Genomic DNA, 19,053 nt, shown 5'->3' with positions numbered 1-19,053 from the left:
CTACGTTCTTTCTGCCAACAAAAGAAAATCAATTTACAACTGTAATTAATTTTTAACATGCTCATTATTTTTATACTTTCACAGGCTGGTATATATGTTAACTGATTCAGGAAACAGCCTATCCTGTTTGCCCTGGAGAAGCTTTACAATCTGAAACATATAAAATTATTTAAATAAAAAAGCTTAACAAGTGGTATGTCAGTGTATGAGGTTCACACCCAACAAGCACTACATTTGATCTGATTTCATGCGATGTGATAGTTCGTGAGCATGTGGCACATAACAAGCAAGTTCAACGGACCTTTTTACACACACAAGGAGGTGATGAGTGCAGCAATGGAAGAGAGGCAAATACCGTCAAAGCTATTCAACTTAAAATCATCACCTCTAGAAATTTCTATTTCCCCAAAAAAGGCAGGAAGTGGATTGAAAGTCTTCAAATATACTCAGATAGACAAAAAGTGAAATGTGTATTTATACAAAGAGGACCTAAAGATAGCTCCTCTCCTCTCTAGAACCTTGTGGTACAAAAATGACTGCAAACCTCTATCTAGTATCCAGAGAGACCATAACTGCATGGGTAGGGGAATAGAAATTCATTGAGTAAGTGAATCCTATGTTCAAGGCACTGTGCCTGAATCACAAAAATGAAAGGACAAGGTTTACAGAAGTCCCCTTTTTTCTAGAGTCTACCATTGTACATGCCACAAAGTATGTGCTTATTAAAGAATGAGTAATAAATGAATTAGTTTTGAAATCTGAAAAAAAGGGAAAAGGTTTAGGGAATAATTTGGTTTGGGATATATTTAAGTATGTGATGGATATGACATATTCAAGTATTACTGTTCAGTTGGCAATTTGGGTCCAGATATAGACACAGGCTAGAATAAAGAATTCAAAAGATATTAGCATACACACAGTATTTGAAGCAAGGGAAGTAGATAAGGCAGTTTCAGATAAGCCAAGTTTGCTTTCTTATTCCTAACTACATGGACATGATTACTTCCTATTCTAAGAATTCATCTCTCTATCATTGGAGTACCCAAGGTGAGGGAGCAATCCGGTTCCATAGAGACACTGGGACTGAGGACCCAAATTTCTCATCTAGGGGAAATGACAAGGGCTTTTCTGCAATACCAGCTTCTGAAATGTTTGTGTATAAGCAGGTGAGGCCAATCTCCTCCAAAAAACTCCAATTAATTGTGAGCTAACAAGGAATCAAGACAATTTTTCATTGGAAACCATTCCCTTAAGCATCAACTTTTGTTTTAATAATCACACCTCCATGATGCAGATTTTTCCAAATCATTTATCATCCTAACTCATTTTATTAAAACTCCTTTTATAGTCATAACGCTATATATAAGGTGTGCATTTGCCTCTATATTTACTATATATTGATAGTATATATTTTCCTAAATAGGCACGAGCAAGCACATTCACACAAACTTTTTTTGTGTTTTCAGCAAAAGATCTGCCAAGTCAAATAAAATGTACTGGTGTCAAATACATTTCCTCAAAAGTGTTAATAAAAGGTATACATTTGGTATATTTTTTAGAAGCAATAGTAACTTTAAGAAAGGTAGTTCTAAAATATTGCCTACAAAAGTAAGATATCAGTGTACTATTTATTCAAAAGTCGAAAGCCTAATTTATGCATTTTTCTAGAGTTCAATAAAAATGCCTATTGCTAGGCTGATAAGACTCACAAAAACAAAGTGGTAAAACTGAAGAAACTTAATACCACAAGATTTGGGGAAGGTAAGAGAAGAGTAGGAGTAAACACTATTCTTTTAAAAATGAAAAGAAGACAACTTTTTATCCTTACTGTAGGCAAATGAGTAAAATAGACCCTCCTTTTTATTATCTTTGGTAATCCTATCTAATAAAGAGGGAATATGCTAATTGACCCTCATGCTGTCCAAAAGATGGCGGCGCCCACAGCCAATAAGGGAATATGCTAATTGACTGTCCCACCCCCAAAGATGGCGGCGCCCAGTCCCCTCAATTCCCTTCAGCACCCCAGCCGCCCAGGACCAGCCCAAGGCGCAGGCAAGCCTCGGCTGTTGGCTGCCCAACCGCCCAGGGTCGCCTGAGGCTCAGGTAACCAGGGCCGGCAGAGTCTTGCATTGCCAGCAGGAGCAGCAGCAGAGGGTGATGGGGGCGTTGCCTTCCCCTGATTGCCGGGTCGCCTCCCACCCCTGAGGGCTCCCAGACTGTGAGAGGGGTCGGGCCCGGCTGAGGGAATCCCCCTCCAGTGCATGATTTTTCATGTACCAGCCCTCTACTGATTAAAATTAATATCCTTTACAACAAAAGTGCAATTAGGGAAAAATTATAGATCAACTTTACTCTTTTCAAATATGAAGCATCCCAAAAACAGTGTTTAAAAATCTCCTGTAACAGGCACCTGCTGCATAGTGACAAGATGGCAGAATAGTAATGCATCCACACCAGGGACAGTAGGAGGTTTGAGAATCTAATTTACTGCCCCAGAGGAGACTGAGCATCATGGCTTTTTGCTGCTAGAAAAGGGCTGCCTCTGTTAAACAGCACCCTTGCTAACCTATTCGTCAGCGAAGTAGGTATTAAGTAAAGCTTCCTTATCATCTTTGGAATGGAATGCCTCACAGTCGCAGTTGTGGTTAGGAAAAAACATAGGATTATTAGAAAATGTTAGCATTCAAGATATTTTCTGTGATTTACATAATTTACTTTAATAGCATCAAGTATTTAAGTTGGATATTATAGACACACTGGAATGCTGGCACAAGCCTAATAAAGCATAAAGAAATTGAAAAAGAAGAAATAGCTTTTCACATTTTCTAATATTCTAGTATCCAAGAAATTTATTTTTAGGAAAACTGTCCCATTTGTTCACCAACTTTAATAACTATAAAGATAATCCTCATATCCAAATCACTTTATATGAATATATTATAGCTAGATTTTAGGATGTTACACTTTGTGTTTATGAGATTCAAATTCATATGCACTGGGTAGTATTTCATCATCAACTATGACTTCTGATGCTATATAACTAGCATTTGATAAATGTTATTACTTTACTATAAAACTAGAGGCCCGGTGCACGAATTCATGCATGGGTTGGGTCCCTCGGCCTGGCCAGCGATTGGGGCCAATGGGGGGGGGGGGGCAGCTGGCCAGGGGGAGGGACCACGGAAGGTTGGCTGGCCACGGGATGTTGGCTGTGGGAGCGCACTGACCACCAGGGGGCAGCTCCTGTGCTGAGCACCTGTCTCCTGGTGGTCAGTGCGCGTCACAGCAGCTGGTCAACCAGTTGTTCGGTCGCTTAGGCTTTTATATATACAGATATGAATCAACCATAATATTATGTATTATAATAATTTTTAAGGCAAAGAGGTTTAATAATTATAAATGAAATCTGTAAAATCAGTTATTTGGTTGAAGGACTTTTGGTTGAAAATCAAAAGTAGTTTGAAATATTGTGTATGAAAGAGTGCTATAATGAATATAACATTTAATCATAAAGTATTTGAAATATAGTAAAAACTTAATATAACGAACTAATTCGGGCAAGGGGGTGGGTATCTGTTAAAGCCAAAAGTTATATAATAAAGTAGATATTCCTAATGTGTACATTAAAATATTGACAAATCAGTTGACTTACTTGTTTTTACTTAGATACATTTGTGTAATTAAAATTAAGTATGGAATACAAGTTTCATGTCACAGAAGTTTTCTATATGTTTTACTGTTATTTTTAATTTATACTGAATAGACCTAGTAAATGCATGCATTCACCAGTCACCTCGAGTACACAGCTGGGGTGTGGCTCAGCACACACGGGTACATCACCAGCTCACATTAAAACTGATGCAGAAAGTCACACCACTTGACAACAGAACCAATTACCGCAAGTGATGTGGCCTGAACACTTGCTAATCATTTGCAGAACACTGTTTATGAGCGGTGAGTCTTGGGTTTAAACATGTAGACCAGAGTTGTAGATATGTAATACTTATTTATATTGGTGAAATTACTACAGTGTTTTTCCAACATAAGGCCTACTCACTAAAATTTGTTAAAAATAACAAAAAATAACCTGTTAATTTAATTATAAGCAAATCTTAGTTAAAACCATTTTAAAATTTACAGGGTGTCAATTTTCACACATGACATACGGACCGGAAATTTTATCCATTAAATCTGAAGTCCATTAAATCGAGGTCTGCAAAATCTAGGGCTTACTGTATAGTCATGTAACTATGTAAAAGTCACTTAGTTTATAACAGGCCACGCACAATACACTACTTATTTGTCCATAACTTAAGTTTTTAATTAAGATACCAATAAACATAGCTAACTAGCTATAATTATATAATTAGCATAATTTAGCTATGACATAGGTATCAAACAATCATGCTCCATCCACAACACTAAGTTCAAGACATGTCAGAAGGAAACATTCAACAAAAAGGTTATTTTACTCAGAAGACGACACTTAAATACCTATATTATCAAATAACAGAAAATACCAATGAGAAAAATCCTATTTTTATTTATTCACTTTAAGTGTTAGCTTTCACTTAAGTATTCAAAACAGTTCCTTCAGCATATATGTCCTCCTAGTAAATACACACATGCACTACTAACAACTCTAGAACCTGGCAACCACCCCAATACAAATGAAGGGCAGTAGAAGCCACAGACTGTAAGGTCCTTGAGGGAGGAACTGCATTCTCCTCACTTTTGTACAGACAGTCCTCGGATTACGTCAGACTCAACATACGTCCTTTCATGGTTACGTCACCATCTCCCATTTATTTATTAAAAAAAAAAAAAGTTCAGTCATTTCAAGGTATGTACATATGCGCTTTATGTTTTTTATTATTTCTTTACCACAAGTAAAGATCAGGAATTATTATCTTTCTTTTAAGTTATTTTTAATGTTTCACTTCATTACTGCTGTGTATGTGCTCCATGTGAGTGACGTTGGTGCTTATATAGGTGGATTCCGACTTATGGCGAAAATCACGTTACGTCGCGCCGTAGGAATGGATCTCCGACGTAACCCAAAAACCTATTGTACTCTCTTTACTCAACACAGAGCCTGGAACATAGTAGACCCTTAATAAGTATCTTTTAAATAAAATTTTAAGCACAGAAACAAAAATTTAATTCCAATTAGAGAAAAAGGTTAAGTAATGACTTTGAATTTTGAAGCTTGAATTAGATTAAAATATTTTATATTAAAAGTTTTGAATTAAATAATATTCACAAAATCACTTCTTTTAAAAAATTGAAAGTATATAAATTTAATATACATTTACATCTACCTATATTTAAGGAAAAAAAATGGCAAAAACCTGTTTTTCTGTTGAATAAAATTTTGGCTGCCCTCAGCACAACAAAACATCTTCCTACAGCTATGGTAGAGATGAAGTACCTGCTTAAAAAACCCTCCTAGATAAAATAACAAAATTATCATTTTTTCTGACTGATGATAAATTCTGTATGAAAAATAAAAATAATTCATTTAAATAAATATATACTGTATGGCTCATAAACCAACATCCAAATGAGTGCAGGTTATCTAAATGCAACCTTTTAGAATTAATGCAACCTTTTTAAGAAAAGATCAAGTCAATTCATGACTGAAAATTAAACGGATATAACAAAAATAGTCCAAATATATTCCAATATCATGATTTAAGTTCAAGAGCAGAGAAATTATAAATGGAAATGTATATTTAAAAAAACATATTTGTATATTATAATTTAATCCAAAATGATTTTTATACTTCTAAAAAATGAAACTATATTTATAAAGACATTTACATTTAATTTTTCCATATTAAATTATGTACAACTAAATATGAAGCCATTCAGAAACTAGACATTAATTACTAAACAGTGCAAATTGTCAATATAGTACGAAGAACTATTTTTTAAAGGTACTATGCTCCTCTTCCTCCAGCTATTTTTAATATTAATTCCATGTACACTGTTTCTGATAGTATCATAACTATACTATTTTAAAACTTCTAAATTATAGAATTTCAATGAATTGCTTTCAAAAATAATTTTTCAAAATACTAACTGATCAAATGCAACAATTACATGATATACATACATGTAATTAAATGTCCCTAATTTTTTTAAAAGATAATTTTCCTTTTCAAAGTCACTTTAGAAACTTATAGCAATTATCTTAGAAACAAACTTTACAATTTTATCATCTGGGAGAAGATAAAGCATTATGGCTTAATATTTTAAAATAAGTGATATACTTGATGACAGTCTTAAAGAACTGAATCTTCTACTGCCTTCATGTAGAACTACAAGACTATGGAGGGGATAGGCAAGGATAAGTGAAAATCACACAAATATAATAGGTCAACCCAAGGTTTGTAAACAAATTTCTTAAAGAAATTCAATAGTATTTCTTTTAAAGATGATAAATGGTCTTCAATAACATATCTGATCAAAGTGTTTAGAAAGTAATAATCTTTGCCATTTCCTGAATGTAAATGGTATAGCTTATATATTCTATCCATGCTGAGAGGAAAAAATAAACAAATGGAAATACCAGAATTAAAGCTTTGTCATTCACAAAGTTCATGTGTAGATGGGACTACATTTATTTTATTTGAATGAAAAATTTAAAACCGACCCATGATTATGACTGCAAAACTGTAGTAAATTGCATAAGGCTAAATTCTCTTACAAATCTATGAAAATTAAAAAACCATATTTCAATTTAATAAATATGAGCATTATTCTAATGTAAAATGTTAAATGTACTAATACTTTTACTCATTTTGAGACTAAAGTTAATGAGTAGAATCTTATTCAAAATTTAATAAAGAACATTGAAATTCAGAAGAATACCAACTACATACTATTACTGTTGTTAATTTGATTATTATTCTCAATTACAATTTCAATAACTTTAAAGATTCCTTAAACTACTATTTTTATAACTTTATTACAGAATAGATTTAAATGAAATGCATTGGAAATAAACTTTTGCTTCAAGAGAACTTTGAACATATATAAAACATCTGATCAAACTGTTATGTGAAAAATTATAAATAATTATGTAACTGGTAAATCAAGCTATACAATAGCATATCACTAAAAAATAGTCTTAAAACAGGTGATATAAAGTAAATAAATAGAAAAAATAATCATTGCATATAAACACATTACAGCCAGTACGAAGAAATTTACTTCCACATGGAAAACACTCATCCTATATAATAAAAGGGTAATATGCAAATAGACCGAACAGCAGACCAACCAACCAATCAAAGAGTAATATGCTAATGATATGCTAAGGCTGCTCAACTGCTTGCTATTATGTGCACTGATCACCAGAGGGCAGAAGTCAACTGGTCAACCAGTCGCTATGACGTGCACTGACCACCAGGGGGCAGATGCTCTGACCAATAGGTTAGCTTGCTGCTGGGGTCCAGCTGATTGGGACTGAGATAGGCTGGACACACCCTGGAGCCCTCTCACGGTCGCTCCCTGACCCGATAGTGCACCGGTGGGGTCCCTCAGCCTGGCCTGCACCCTCTCACAATCCAGGACCCCTTTGGGGATGTCAGAGAGCTGGTTTCAGCTTGATCCCGCAGGCCACTCCCCTTGGGAGGGCACCAGATGCAAGGCTCATGGCTGGTGAGCGCTGCTGCAGCAACATGAGCCTCTCCTGATTGAGACTGATTGGGCACGAGCCCGCAGCAGGCACAGTAGTGCCGGAATGAGCAGGAGCAGCAGGTAGGAGCTGCAGGCGGCGTTGGACTGCGGGTTTCGGCCTGATCCCTGCAGGCCACCCAGAGGAACCCCACCCACGAATTCGTGCACTGGGCCTCTCAATCTTCCTAATGCCGCGACCCTTTTATACAGTTCCTCATGTTTGTGGTGACCCCCAATTTCATTGTTACAAATTGAACATAATTAAAGCATAGTGATTAATCACAAAAACAATATGTAATTATATATCTGTTTTCCAATGGTCTTAGGCGACCCCTGTGAAAGGGTCGTTTGACCCCCAAAGGGGTCACGACCCACAGGTTGAGAACAGCTGCTCTAGTGTAAAGTAATACCTTACCAATTTTATTTATTTATTCATGAAAGTATGTACAGCATGCACATGTATACCATTAAATATCCCCAGATAATTTTTATTATATTCAAATAAACCAATGTGTTAAATTAACAAACAGCTTTCTCTAAATATCAAAAACAGTATTAACAGGTTGTTTCTTAGTTTATCTTAAAGCTGTAATGTAACAATATTGCCATCTAGTGTTCATATCAAATAAGCACTTCCAATACAAGTCTACTTTTGTTTTTCACTTAAAAAATTATATGTGCATAGGTTAAATACAAATTGTCATTCCTACGGACAAGAGTAGTTTTCATGGATGCATAAAAGGAGAGAAAAACAGAAAAAGTCACTGGGAGTCAATGGAAAGAAAAAGAAAAGGCATATGGGAGAATTACCCTTCCTATGATGTGATTTCTGTCACATTTTGTTCTTACACACAGTATATATGTAACCTGACTGTGTTAGATATTTTAGGTTCAGATGCATCATCCATTTGTAGTACCCCACCCTTTGTATCACAAATGAAAATAAAGCAAGATCAAGTCCTAAGTGATTTGACATCAAATGAACACAAATTCATTTAAGCCATGTTTTAAATATACAAAATTTATCATTTTGATTACTGGCAAAGAGAAGATGAATAAAAATTGTTTTAAGTTTATGGTTGAAAAGAATTTCATAGTTGTTAAGGTGGAAAACAATTTAACTTGGTTAAAAAATAAAGATGCATTTGGGCTACATTGTTTCTCTAATCAAAGCCTGTTGCTGGAAAAATCTTCTTCAAGTCTGGATGCTACCAGTGCTTTGCTATGTGGCCTTGGGCAGATCTCTTAGGCATTCTGAGCTTCAGTTCCTTTTCTTTAAAGATTAACTTAGTATGTGACAAGACTATAAAATGTAAAATGCCCAACCAATGTAAGATACCAAAAAGCAAGGTAAGATGGATGATGGTGGCAGTAGTACCACTTACTAGATTGTTAACAATGACTGCTACCACTACCACAATATAATCCACTTTCAACTAAACCAGTGTGTAGGTCACAAAGATTTTGTGGGTTTTCCTAGTCCTCTCCCTTTGGTCATATTACCTGCCCATCATAAATTTCTAGTCTACTAAACTCTATCCACTGGAAATAAGGTGTCAGCTAATTTTATCTATTATTTTTCCTTTTTATTTACCCATTTTCTCATTTCTGTACAATAAAAATGGATCACTATGTAGATCAGAAATATTTTTTAAAAAATCCTACTCATTCTCTATAACCCAGCTCCATTTTTCACCCTTTCTATGAAGTCATCTTCCTATATTCATGCCCAATCCAGAAGTGATCTCTCTCTGCTGTAAATTTCTCAGCAGCACTAACTAGCATTCATTTACAGCTATACATTATTTTTATGTACATTTGTACCACCACCCCCCGCCAAATAAATTATAAGCTCTCTAAAAGGGAAAACCATTGATCATCCTTCTTTGTATCTTCCACAAAGATAATTTGGGGGTACCTGAGGTACAATTACATGTGATACAAATGCCTTCCTGCTCTATTTAGAAGTACCTCACTTCCCCAGGCTTTAGTTCTCAAAGAATTACATGTGTCACATTGATTGGCAACAACATTTAACCTCTCTAAGCCTCAATTCCTTAAGATAAAGATCACAATACCTATTTCATAGTTATTGCAGCAGCAAAAATAAACATAAAACGTGTTGTATGTAGAAAGCTATTAATAAAATGTAAAGTTTTATTAAAATTTCTTTATTTTCAGACAAAGCATTTCTAAAACATATATTGGAAAAAATTCCCTGCAATACAGATTAAAACTGAATTGGATTTTTTAAACTATTGGCATTAGGGCTGCCAATCTACCTACCTATTTAGCTAGTTATATGCATAGCCTAATAACTGACTACATTACCTTTCTTCAAGAACACAGTAAAGGTATATAAAATTTTTTATAAATGCTGACATAAAAATTATCTAACTTAAATGTTGAGTTAAATGAGAACATATATATTTGGTTCTCAAAGGCTTCTTTGAGTGAAGAATTAAAAGTTTCCACCAGATATTAGATTACAAAGTCTAACATCCATTCAGGAACCAAATTTGTTTGCAGTGAATAAAAATGTAAATGCTATTATTTACATATTTCTCAACCTAAAAACTTATACATAAAACAACATTGCAACAAAGTCAGGTGACTTTGTTTTTCAATAAATACTAGTCACATTTTTTTTCTCCTCTACCCGTTCATATCCATGAGATCAGGATTGTTTTTCTGGACCATATAAGAAATGTACTATGTCTATATTTTTAATAATTAAGCTTTTTTTAAATGGCAACTAAAAAATCTTAACTTTATTAAATATGTCATGGTTCCTATTTTTAATGCTACTGCTGCCATCTAGTGAAAAATTTGAGAACTTAATCATTCTGAAGATAAGAGCATTTTTGTAAAAATGCATGTCAACCTAAAAGGTCTATTTGAGGAATAGGAATAATATTACTTACTTGCAAATAAAATTTAAAAATTTTTGTTTTCATTAAATTATATTTTTATATTATACTTCATCAATAATCATGAAGCCTTTTGTTTAATCATCAAGATCATTATAATCGTTTAATTTAAAAATTCCTTAATTATAAAAAGAAAAAAAATAGAAAATTAAACTGTTATGATCATGCGGTTATACCTGTATGCAAATTCTGTGATATCCTTAAAGATTTGGAATTTTCAATTACTTACCTAGACCAAATTACTTACTCATGCTGATCAAACCTTTCTAAATGCCTGGAACTCTACCAACTATTCTACCTGAAAAATTCCATAAAGATAAAGATGATAGATAACAGCCTATCACAAAGCTTACCTGGGAAAATATATTTGCTGTTGGAGCAACTCTGCTGTCCACGATACTATATAATATTGCTAATAATCTATCTAGTGGAAACAGTTTTGGTCCAAGGAGATGATTGCTTGTCTGTAAGAAAAAAGAAAATGGATTTCCTTCTTAAAGCAGAGGACTCACTCTTTGTACTATAAATTCCCAGTATCACAATATTTATAGTTCCCCAAAGATGCTAACAAATCCAACTTGCAGTCTCTACACAAAAACTTTACCTGATATAATCATGATTTATCCTTTAATATTTTCTTCAAGATTTTCTGACTTAGCATCAACAAATATTAAAGGATTCACAAGTCACCCAGCCTCGTCCTAAACATCACCCCTATTTTACTGTTGTAACCAGATGATAAGCGACAGCCAAGTCATTTGTCAAGATAGTACATAACCAAAAGCAGGGTCCTGGTCCTAACTCCTAGCCTAGAAATTATCACTTATATATCACCATTCCTCTTTGTGCCACAGACTAGAAAATGTATTTCTTTGACATTAATAGTTCTAAAAATATTACTTACAGTTCACATTTTAAAACAACATGAATGAAAGACAAAGAGGCTACTACTATAAAAGTCAAAGTCAAATTTCTAAGAATAACATCAGAAGAACTAGAGTTCATCTAGAACTAGAGACATCTTCATGATGGCAGTTGCTCTCTCAACACCGTCCTTTTCCTAGATTTGCACAAACCCACTCATTCCACAAAGATGGTCTAAAGTACCAGCTCTTTCATAGTCCTCTCATCAGCAGGACTCATATATATCTCCCTTCTCAAATCTCTTAATTGATTTTGTCTAAAAAATAAAATCTTAGCTTTTTGTTCATTCTTTGATTTTCTTCATTCATTCATTAAATTTGTTCATTTTTTAAATAAGCATCTATCAAATATCACCAAGTGCTGAGATACAGAGGTGAATGGATGTGCTTTCTTCCCTTAGGGAACTGATGAGTGAGGATATTCCTCCACAATCCCAGACACACCACAGTGAAACTTTAAAAACACTAAAGGAAAAGGAGAAAAGAATTTAAAGCAGCTAGAGAAAATATAAATTTAAAACACAGACTTTTTCATCTCTAGTACCAGTTCCCTTGATGTGCCCTTCAATCACTGTATTCAGCATAACAGAATATTAGTACAATATTATAATGGTACCATAGCAATAAAAGTAACTTCTTATATCCACATGACTAATAAAGGTATGAATTTATCCACTTCCCATAGTGTCCTAAATTCATGAGTTTTTCCCATTAGAGAAATTAAAATAAAAATACCTTTTCATGTTTCTTTAGAAAATTGGTTTTCTTGATTTTCCCATGATGCTACAATTAAGGAAAATAATTTTTAAGATTAAAATAAAGATAGTATTCCATAAGAAAACATAATTTGTTTACAACATGGCACAGATAACACTAATTTATGTATCTTAGGCTTTTATTTTATTTTATTCTACTTTCCCACCTAAAATATCACTTTAAAATATCAACATATTTTAGCCTTGATTTGACTTAGATTTCGTATGTATAGATTACTTTGGTATGTAAAGAAGAAGCTTTTAAAATAAAATAGTGGTACTTCCTAAAAGAACTTAATGTGGTCCTTGTCCTCATGAAACAAAAGACTGGAGGGAGAGGTAGGCAAAAATAAATATATAAAAGCTTATTACAAGTACATTTAATAATAAATAAAATTGCATATTATATTTTTTCAAAAAGAACATAATTCTAAAATGGGATTTATTCAGTTAATGTATATGCAGAAGAGGTTCCTGAATATCCTGGATAATGATGTATGAGTGCATGATACTATAGCAGGAGCTTCAGAACAACAAAGAAGTTAGTTTCCTTAAAATTATTCCCATCTCTCATACTTTAAACAAATCCTTATGCATTTTTAAAATATAGAATTATCACCTATGATATACCTGAGCTCTTCCTTGAAACTATTTTTCCCATTCAGGTTTTGATCTTAATTTAAAGCCTTAGAGGATGAATCCTAAATACATATTTAGCTATCTCTTATTCTAATCTCTGACCCTTAGAAATTTAGATATTGAGAAATTTCAAACTATTCGTGGGATCTTCAAAAATAAAGTAAAAAGAAGTAATTATTACCTTAAGGAAGAACCTCTTGTCAGTTCTTGATGGATTATATGAAGCAAGGTATGCAGCAATTAAAATAAACTTAGAGTAATAAGGAAGTTCCACGTGAGTATATGCTGAGAGACCTACACAACAAAAAACTTTCATGAAGGTATTTAACAGGCTACCATTAGATTTTAAGTATCTCTTTTATTTTCATCTCTTATCTTTTTACTTTCATACCACATTATCTAGTCAAAATGACCTACTCCTTGAGCATAAAGTGCCATGATAATGGTGGTGGTGGTAGTAAACATTATCATCAATATGCTTTGCTCATTCTATTATTTTTGTTTGGCTCCTCCTATTCTGGTCTAAATGCTACCCAACCTGCCCTTCAAAGCCACACTCTCCATTAAACCTTCCCTTGATGCTCCTCTATCACACCAAATTAGAAAAATCTCTCTACTCTGAATTCCTAGTTTGTGGGGTGCTTTTTTCCCCCACTTATGGCCCACATAACTTTATATCTATAATCATTACTTATAATTACACTAGAGGCCCAGTGCACAAAATTCGTGCACTTGGGGGCAAGGTGTTCCCCTCAGTCCCGCCTGTGCCCTCCTGCAGTCCAGGATCCCTCAGGGGATGTCCGCTTGCCGGTTTGTGGCTGGATGGCCTTCTGCTGCTGCAGAGCCTGCTGCTTGAGCTTCAGCAGCTGCTGCATGTGCACGGGCTGGGCCACCATGGTCTGTCCTGCGAACACCATTGAGTGGATGAGTCAAGCGCGGAGGCAGGTTCATCCTGAGTTCTCTGTGCTTCTGAGTCACTGAGTTATTCAGATTGACTGCCTTCTACAGAGAACAGCACTGGGATCAGGCCTAAGCCGACAGGCAGACATCCCTCTCGCAGCCCAGGATCCCTTGGGGGGGATGTAGCAGTGCGCCAAGCGGCAGGTGGCCAGGGAGAAGCCTGAATCGGGGCCAGGCGCCACTCGGGCTCATCCTGGCCAGCTGGCGCCTGCAGCTACAGCTTGGTAGTGCTGCCGCGGAGTTGGGAAAGGCTCCCACCATAGCAGCTGCACTCGCCAGCCGTGAGCCTGCTTCAGGCTGAGCAGCACACCCCCTGTGGGAGTGCACTGACCACCAGGGGGCAGCTCCTGCATTGAGCGTCTGCCCCCTGGTGGTCAGTGAGCATCATAGCAACCGGTCATTCTGCCGTAATGGTCTCTAAGGTTTTTTTATTATATAGACTAGAGGCCTGATGCACGAAATTCATGCATAGGTAGGCTCCCTAGACCTGGCCAGTGATCAGGGCCGATCTGTGGGGGGAGGCCTCCCCGCCCCTGCTGGCACCCGCCGTGGTTGGCCTGGGGCCTGTGGGCTGGGGGCAGCTCCTGAATTAAGTGCGCAGCTCCTGCATTAAGTGCCTGCCCCCTGGTGGTCATTCCACCAGTGGTTCTGCCATTTGGTCGATTTGCATATTGGGCTTTTATTATATAGGATTGAACAGTTAATTTTACTAAAATTATATTTCTTACCAAGCTATATTGTTCACTGAAAGAGCCATGTCTAATTTTTCCTTTTTTTTTCCTTTCTGTATCTGAGTGCCTTTCACAAATGAAATAATTGAATGAATGGATAAATAAAACAACTGGGTCACTCAGGCAGCACTGATTTTTTATAAGGAAATAAGGAATCTGATAGTTAATGAAAATACAGTATAGGTCAGACACTGTGCTAGGTACTTTACTTAAGCATCTCTGAATTTGCTATAACTTAAAGCTAGATATTCTTCCCATTTTTTAGATGAGGACACTAAGTTGGCCTCAAGATTAGACAGTTAGGGAGTAGTGTCAACCAATTATTGTAGATTTTCTAACTCTAACATCTATTTCTTTCCATTAAAACACACAACTAAAAATCACTTGTATAGCATCAGGAGCACTGAGAAACCAAAACAGACAAAACAGAATCTCAGCACCATTTCATTTCATACCAGTTCCCCCAACTACTAGGCACTGATCTATTTTTTAAATAATATGTTAGGTATCTGCTTATTTTTTAAGTAAAAGCTGTTCTATTGGGATAAATCCAAAGTAATAATTTCTTTAAAGAAAACAAAAGCACAAAGCTTTTAAAACATAGTCAACTGAAATGTATCCTACAAACTGGGTTAAATAAAATTGAACTTTATTCATTAAAACTCATGAAATACATACATACTGAGATGAAATTATGTAATGTAATTGTTTTAACAAAGCATTTAATAAAATAAAAACTGCTTGATTTTCACATGATACAATCCAACATTCAGAAAACTGGTATACAAACTTTACTTCCTCATATTAGAGTTTCACTTAAAGGAAAATCAATTAAAATATCACTATAGCTTAGAAAGTAAATTTATTTTTATAACACTACTGACTAATGTTATCTGTGGTATTAACTTTGGTATCTTAATTATTAGTAATAAAATAGGATTTCTGGTAACTGTCTCAATACTTCCTTGATACCTTCCAGTTGTCCTGGATCTGTGTCATCTTTCTGTAGCTTTTCCCATTGTGAACTGAAAGAAAATAGAAATTGAAGGTTTGAAAAAACACTACATCAAAATACCATACTTAAAACAGAGTCCTAGAAAAACTAAAATTTATTATTGACAAAATAAATTCAATTTCCCTATAAACAAGACAATATATATATGCAATATACATGTTTATACTCTATGGAATCATAAAGTGTATATTAGAACAATGTATCTTATATATCAACTAGAGGCCCAGTGCACGAAATTCAAGCACAGGTAGGGTCCCTAGGTCTGGCTGGCGATCAAGGCCACCAGGGCCTCCCTTCCCCAGAATCCAGCTGCAGGCAAGTGCCTTACTTCGTTCTGTGGTCAGTGCACATCATAGTGAGCGATCGAACTCCCGGTCGAACTCCCAAGCGGACAATTTGCATATTAGGCTTTTATATATCTTTATATATATAGATATCCAAATGTTAATTTTCTTAAGTCTCTTTTCCTCTGATCACAATTGTAAAGCTATCAAAAAGTACCAACAAATAAATAATATCATCTGTCATTCAATAAAACTCCCAATGTTCCAGTTACCATATGAGATAAAATTGTTATACACTATTTCTAAACTCAGTAACAATCTCTTAACACGTTGCGGACCAATAGTTTTATTGCTAGCTTTACCCAGGGGCCAGATAAGTTTCTATTGAACGAGTACAATAGAATGTTAAATGCACGCTTTAAAATTAAATACCGATTGCATTTTGAAGTTATTTATTACATGTTCTTACAAGCTAATATCTTTTTAAAGAATTCTTGTGCCCTAACTGGTTTGGCTCAGTGGATAGAGCATTGGCCTGCGGACTGAAGGGTCCCAGGTTCGATTCTGGTCAAAAGCATGTGCCTTGGTTGCGGGCACATCCCCAGTAGGGGGTTGCAGGAGGCAGCTGATCGATGTTTCTCTCTCATCGCTATTTCTAACTATCTATCCCTCTCCCTTCCTCTCTGTAAAAAATCAATAAAATATATCTATATAATAAAAGCCAAAGTGACCATTATGGCGGAATGACCAGAATGACTGGTCGCTATGATGCACAATGCAGGAGCTGCCCCTGATGGTCAGTGCTCTCCCACAGGGAAGCGCCACTCAGCCAGAAGCCAGGCTCATGTCTGGCGAGCACAGCTGAGGTGGTGGGAGCTTCTTCTACCTCCATGGCAGTGCTTAGGAGCAGCAAGCCGAGTGGTGAGCCGAGCGGTAAGGAGTGAGGGATGCCGGATTGTGAGAGGGATATCCGACTGCAGGCTTAGGCCCGATCCCCGGTGGGACTGGGTCTTAGCCGGCAGGCCGACATCCCCCAAGTGGTCCCAGACTGTGAGAGGGTTCAGGCCAGTCTGAGGAACCCCTCTGTCCCCAGTGCACGAATTTCGTGCACCGGGCCTCTAAAATAAATAAATATATATATAAAGAATTCTTGTGATTGGCCACAAGCCTTAGAACAGAAAACATGCGAATTCTCATGATCTGTCCGCAATGTGTTAAAATAAGTATCACTGTATCAGAAAACCGAGGCCTACAAGTTAAGTTGCCCCAGGATACCCAGTCAGTCAGTACTGGAGCTAAGAACTGAATCCTTGTAGATGTCTGCAGAGTTCATGGTATTTCAACGGTCCCACTCTGATCTTACTTGTAATGAAAACTATTCAACAACCCCAAATATTAAGACTATGAAGTAATTATGATATGTCAAATCAAATTGATAAGGAACACACCATAGTGTAAAGCCTGTCCTGGAAGACCAAAGTTTTAGCTGTATGACCTTGAATAAATCAATAACCTTCTCCTCAAAAAATAAGGCAATTAGCCCTGGCCAGTGTGGCTCAGTTGGTTGGAACATCGTGCCATACACCAAAAGGTACCAGTTTGATCCCCAGTTGGGGAGTGTGTGGGAGGCAATCTATCCATCTCTTTCTCTCGCTCTCCCTCCCTTCCCCTCTTAAAAAAAAAAAAGCATGTCCTCAGGTGACAAAACAAATAAGGTAATTAGATGCAATGATCTGTAAGGACCCTCTCCAGCTCTAAGTCTCTTAAAAAGCTCTTAAAATGCTAATTTAAAAGTAAATGCCAGATCAGAACAATTAAATATATTAAATCAAAATATATATTTTTTCAAATCTATAAGCATAGTTGAAAATTCTTAGAATACAGCAAGTAGGAAATTTTGATAGGCTACTAGTAACCTATGGGAAGAGCAAACCTAGTCTTAACAAGCTGACTTTCAAAATAGAGCATTTAGAGTTGATGGTGCTTCAGATTAGAAGGCATTTTCACATTCCTTTGAGATAGTTTAAAGTCATAAGGTTTTCTTATATAGTAATTACCCATTTAATGTTATTGTTTAACTCTCAAAGGACAACCAGGGAAAAACTGACCATCTTTAATGGGAAAAGAAGAGACTATAATATTTACTAAATGTTTACTATGAACCATATCCTTTAACATATCCCTTTTATTACTCATAAACTGTATTTCTTTTCTTTTCTTTTTTTTTACAAATGGCAAAACTGAGTCAAAGAGGTTAACTAATTTGCAAAGGCTGCAAGCCTCTAAGTCAGCGGTTCTCAACCTGTGGGTCGCGACCCCTTTGGGAGTCAAATGACCCTTTCACAGGGGTCGCCTAAGACCATCCTGCATATCAGATATTTACATTACGATTCATAACAGTAGCAACAAAAATAATTTTATGGTTGGGTCACAACATGAGGAACTGTATTTAAAGGGCCAGAAGGTTAAGAACCAGTGCTCTAAGTGGTGGAACCAACGTTTCAATTGAGATCTGCCTGACTAAAACGTCATTCCATGTTCTAAATAAATATCAATTTCCAGAAATGAGTCAGAGTCACAGTAGTTGTATTAATTGCCACAGAATAGGCTAGAATTTTAAGATAAACCAGGTTGAATTCATATTTCGTAATTGTACAAACTGCTTATAAAAGTTATATAAAACATACATTTCAACAAAAACAGCTTAAGTCAGGATCTAGCCTTCTATGACTTTATTCTGCTTATCCCAAGTATTTAATCTCAATTAGGAAATATGATATATGTGGTTATTATTTTTTAATTTAGTAAAATTTATTTTACATGGGTGAAGGGGGTCAAGGATATTGGAGGGGGGAGAAATGAACGAGTCATTTAACTTGTAGCAATTTCAGCACTTTCAAATGGATAAGTAGATATCACCAATCTTAGAATGCTATTTCTCTACTATACTACTGCAAAGTCTTACTGCTCCTTTATGCCACATTGTGAGAAAAAAGGGAGGGCATCTATCTATATTATAAAAGGCCTGTGGCCCTAATGCTGTAATGACCAAACACTGGCGCGGGTGGGTGGGGCTGCAAGCTCGGTGAGGCCACACTGGTGGGCAGGGACATGTGATTTCGCACGCTGG

The 19,053-nt window shown here is 35.8% G+C and overlaps 1 protein-coding gene across 3 annotated transcripts in view; it reads right to left on the bottom strand.

Annotated features, from left to right (window-relative positions):
• The window catches only part of ORC5 (origin recognition complex subunit 5), a 66,199-nt gene that overhangs the window by 18,974 nt on the left and 28,172 nt on the right, over positions 1–19,053 (bottom strand). For all 3 annotated transcript variants that reach the window (XR_002828393.1, XM_006085408.3, XM_023751100.1), the window contains 4 exons: positions 15,597–15,649; positions 13,115–13,227; positions 12,275–12,322; positions 10,970–11,080 (listed from right to left, as the gene is read on the bottom strand). Coding sequence is in view for 2 of the 3 variants with exons in the window: in XM_006085408.3 (XP_006085470.1) it covers positions 10,970–11,080; positions 12,275–12,322; positions 13,115–13,227; positions 15,597–15,649 (325 nt within the window). In the remaining variant the exon portion in view is untranslated. The remainder of the gene's footprint in view (positions 1–10,969; positions 11,081–12,274; positions 12,323–13,114; positions 13,228–15,596; positions 15,650–19,053) is intronic.

This window comes from Myotis lucifugus, unplaced genomic scaffold, assembly GCF_000147115.1.
Source record: "Myotis lucifugus unplaced genomic scaffold, Myoluc2.0 scaffold_18, whole genome shotgun sequence".
In the NCBI taxonomy this organism is placed as follows: domain Eukaryota; kingdom Metazoa; phylum Chordata; class Mammalia; order Chiroptera; family Vespertilionidae; genus Myotis; species Myotis lucifugus.
The sequence above is the reverse complement of the archived record's forward strand: the minus strand, read 5'-3'. Positions and strand labels throughout refer to the sequence as shown.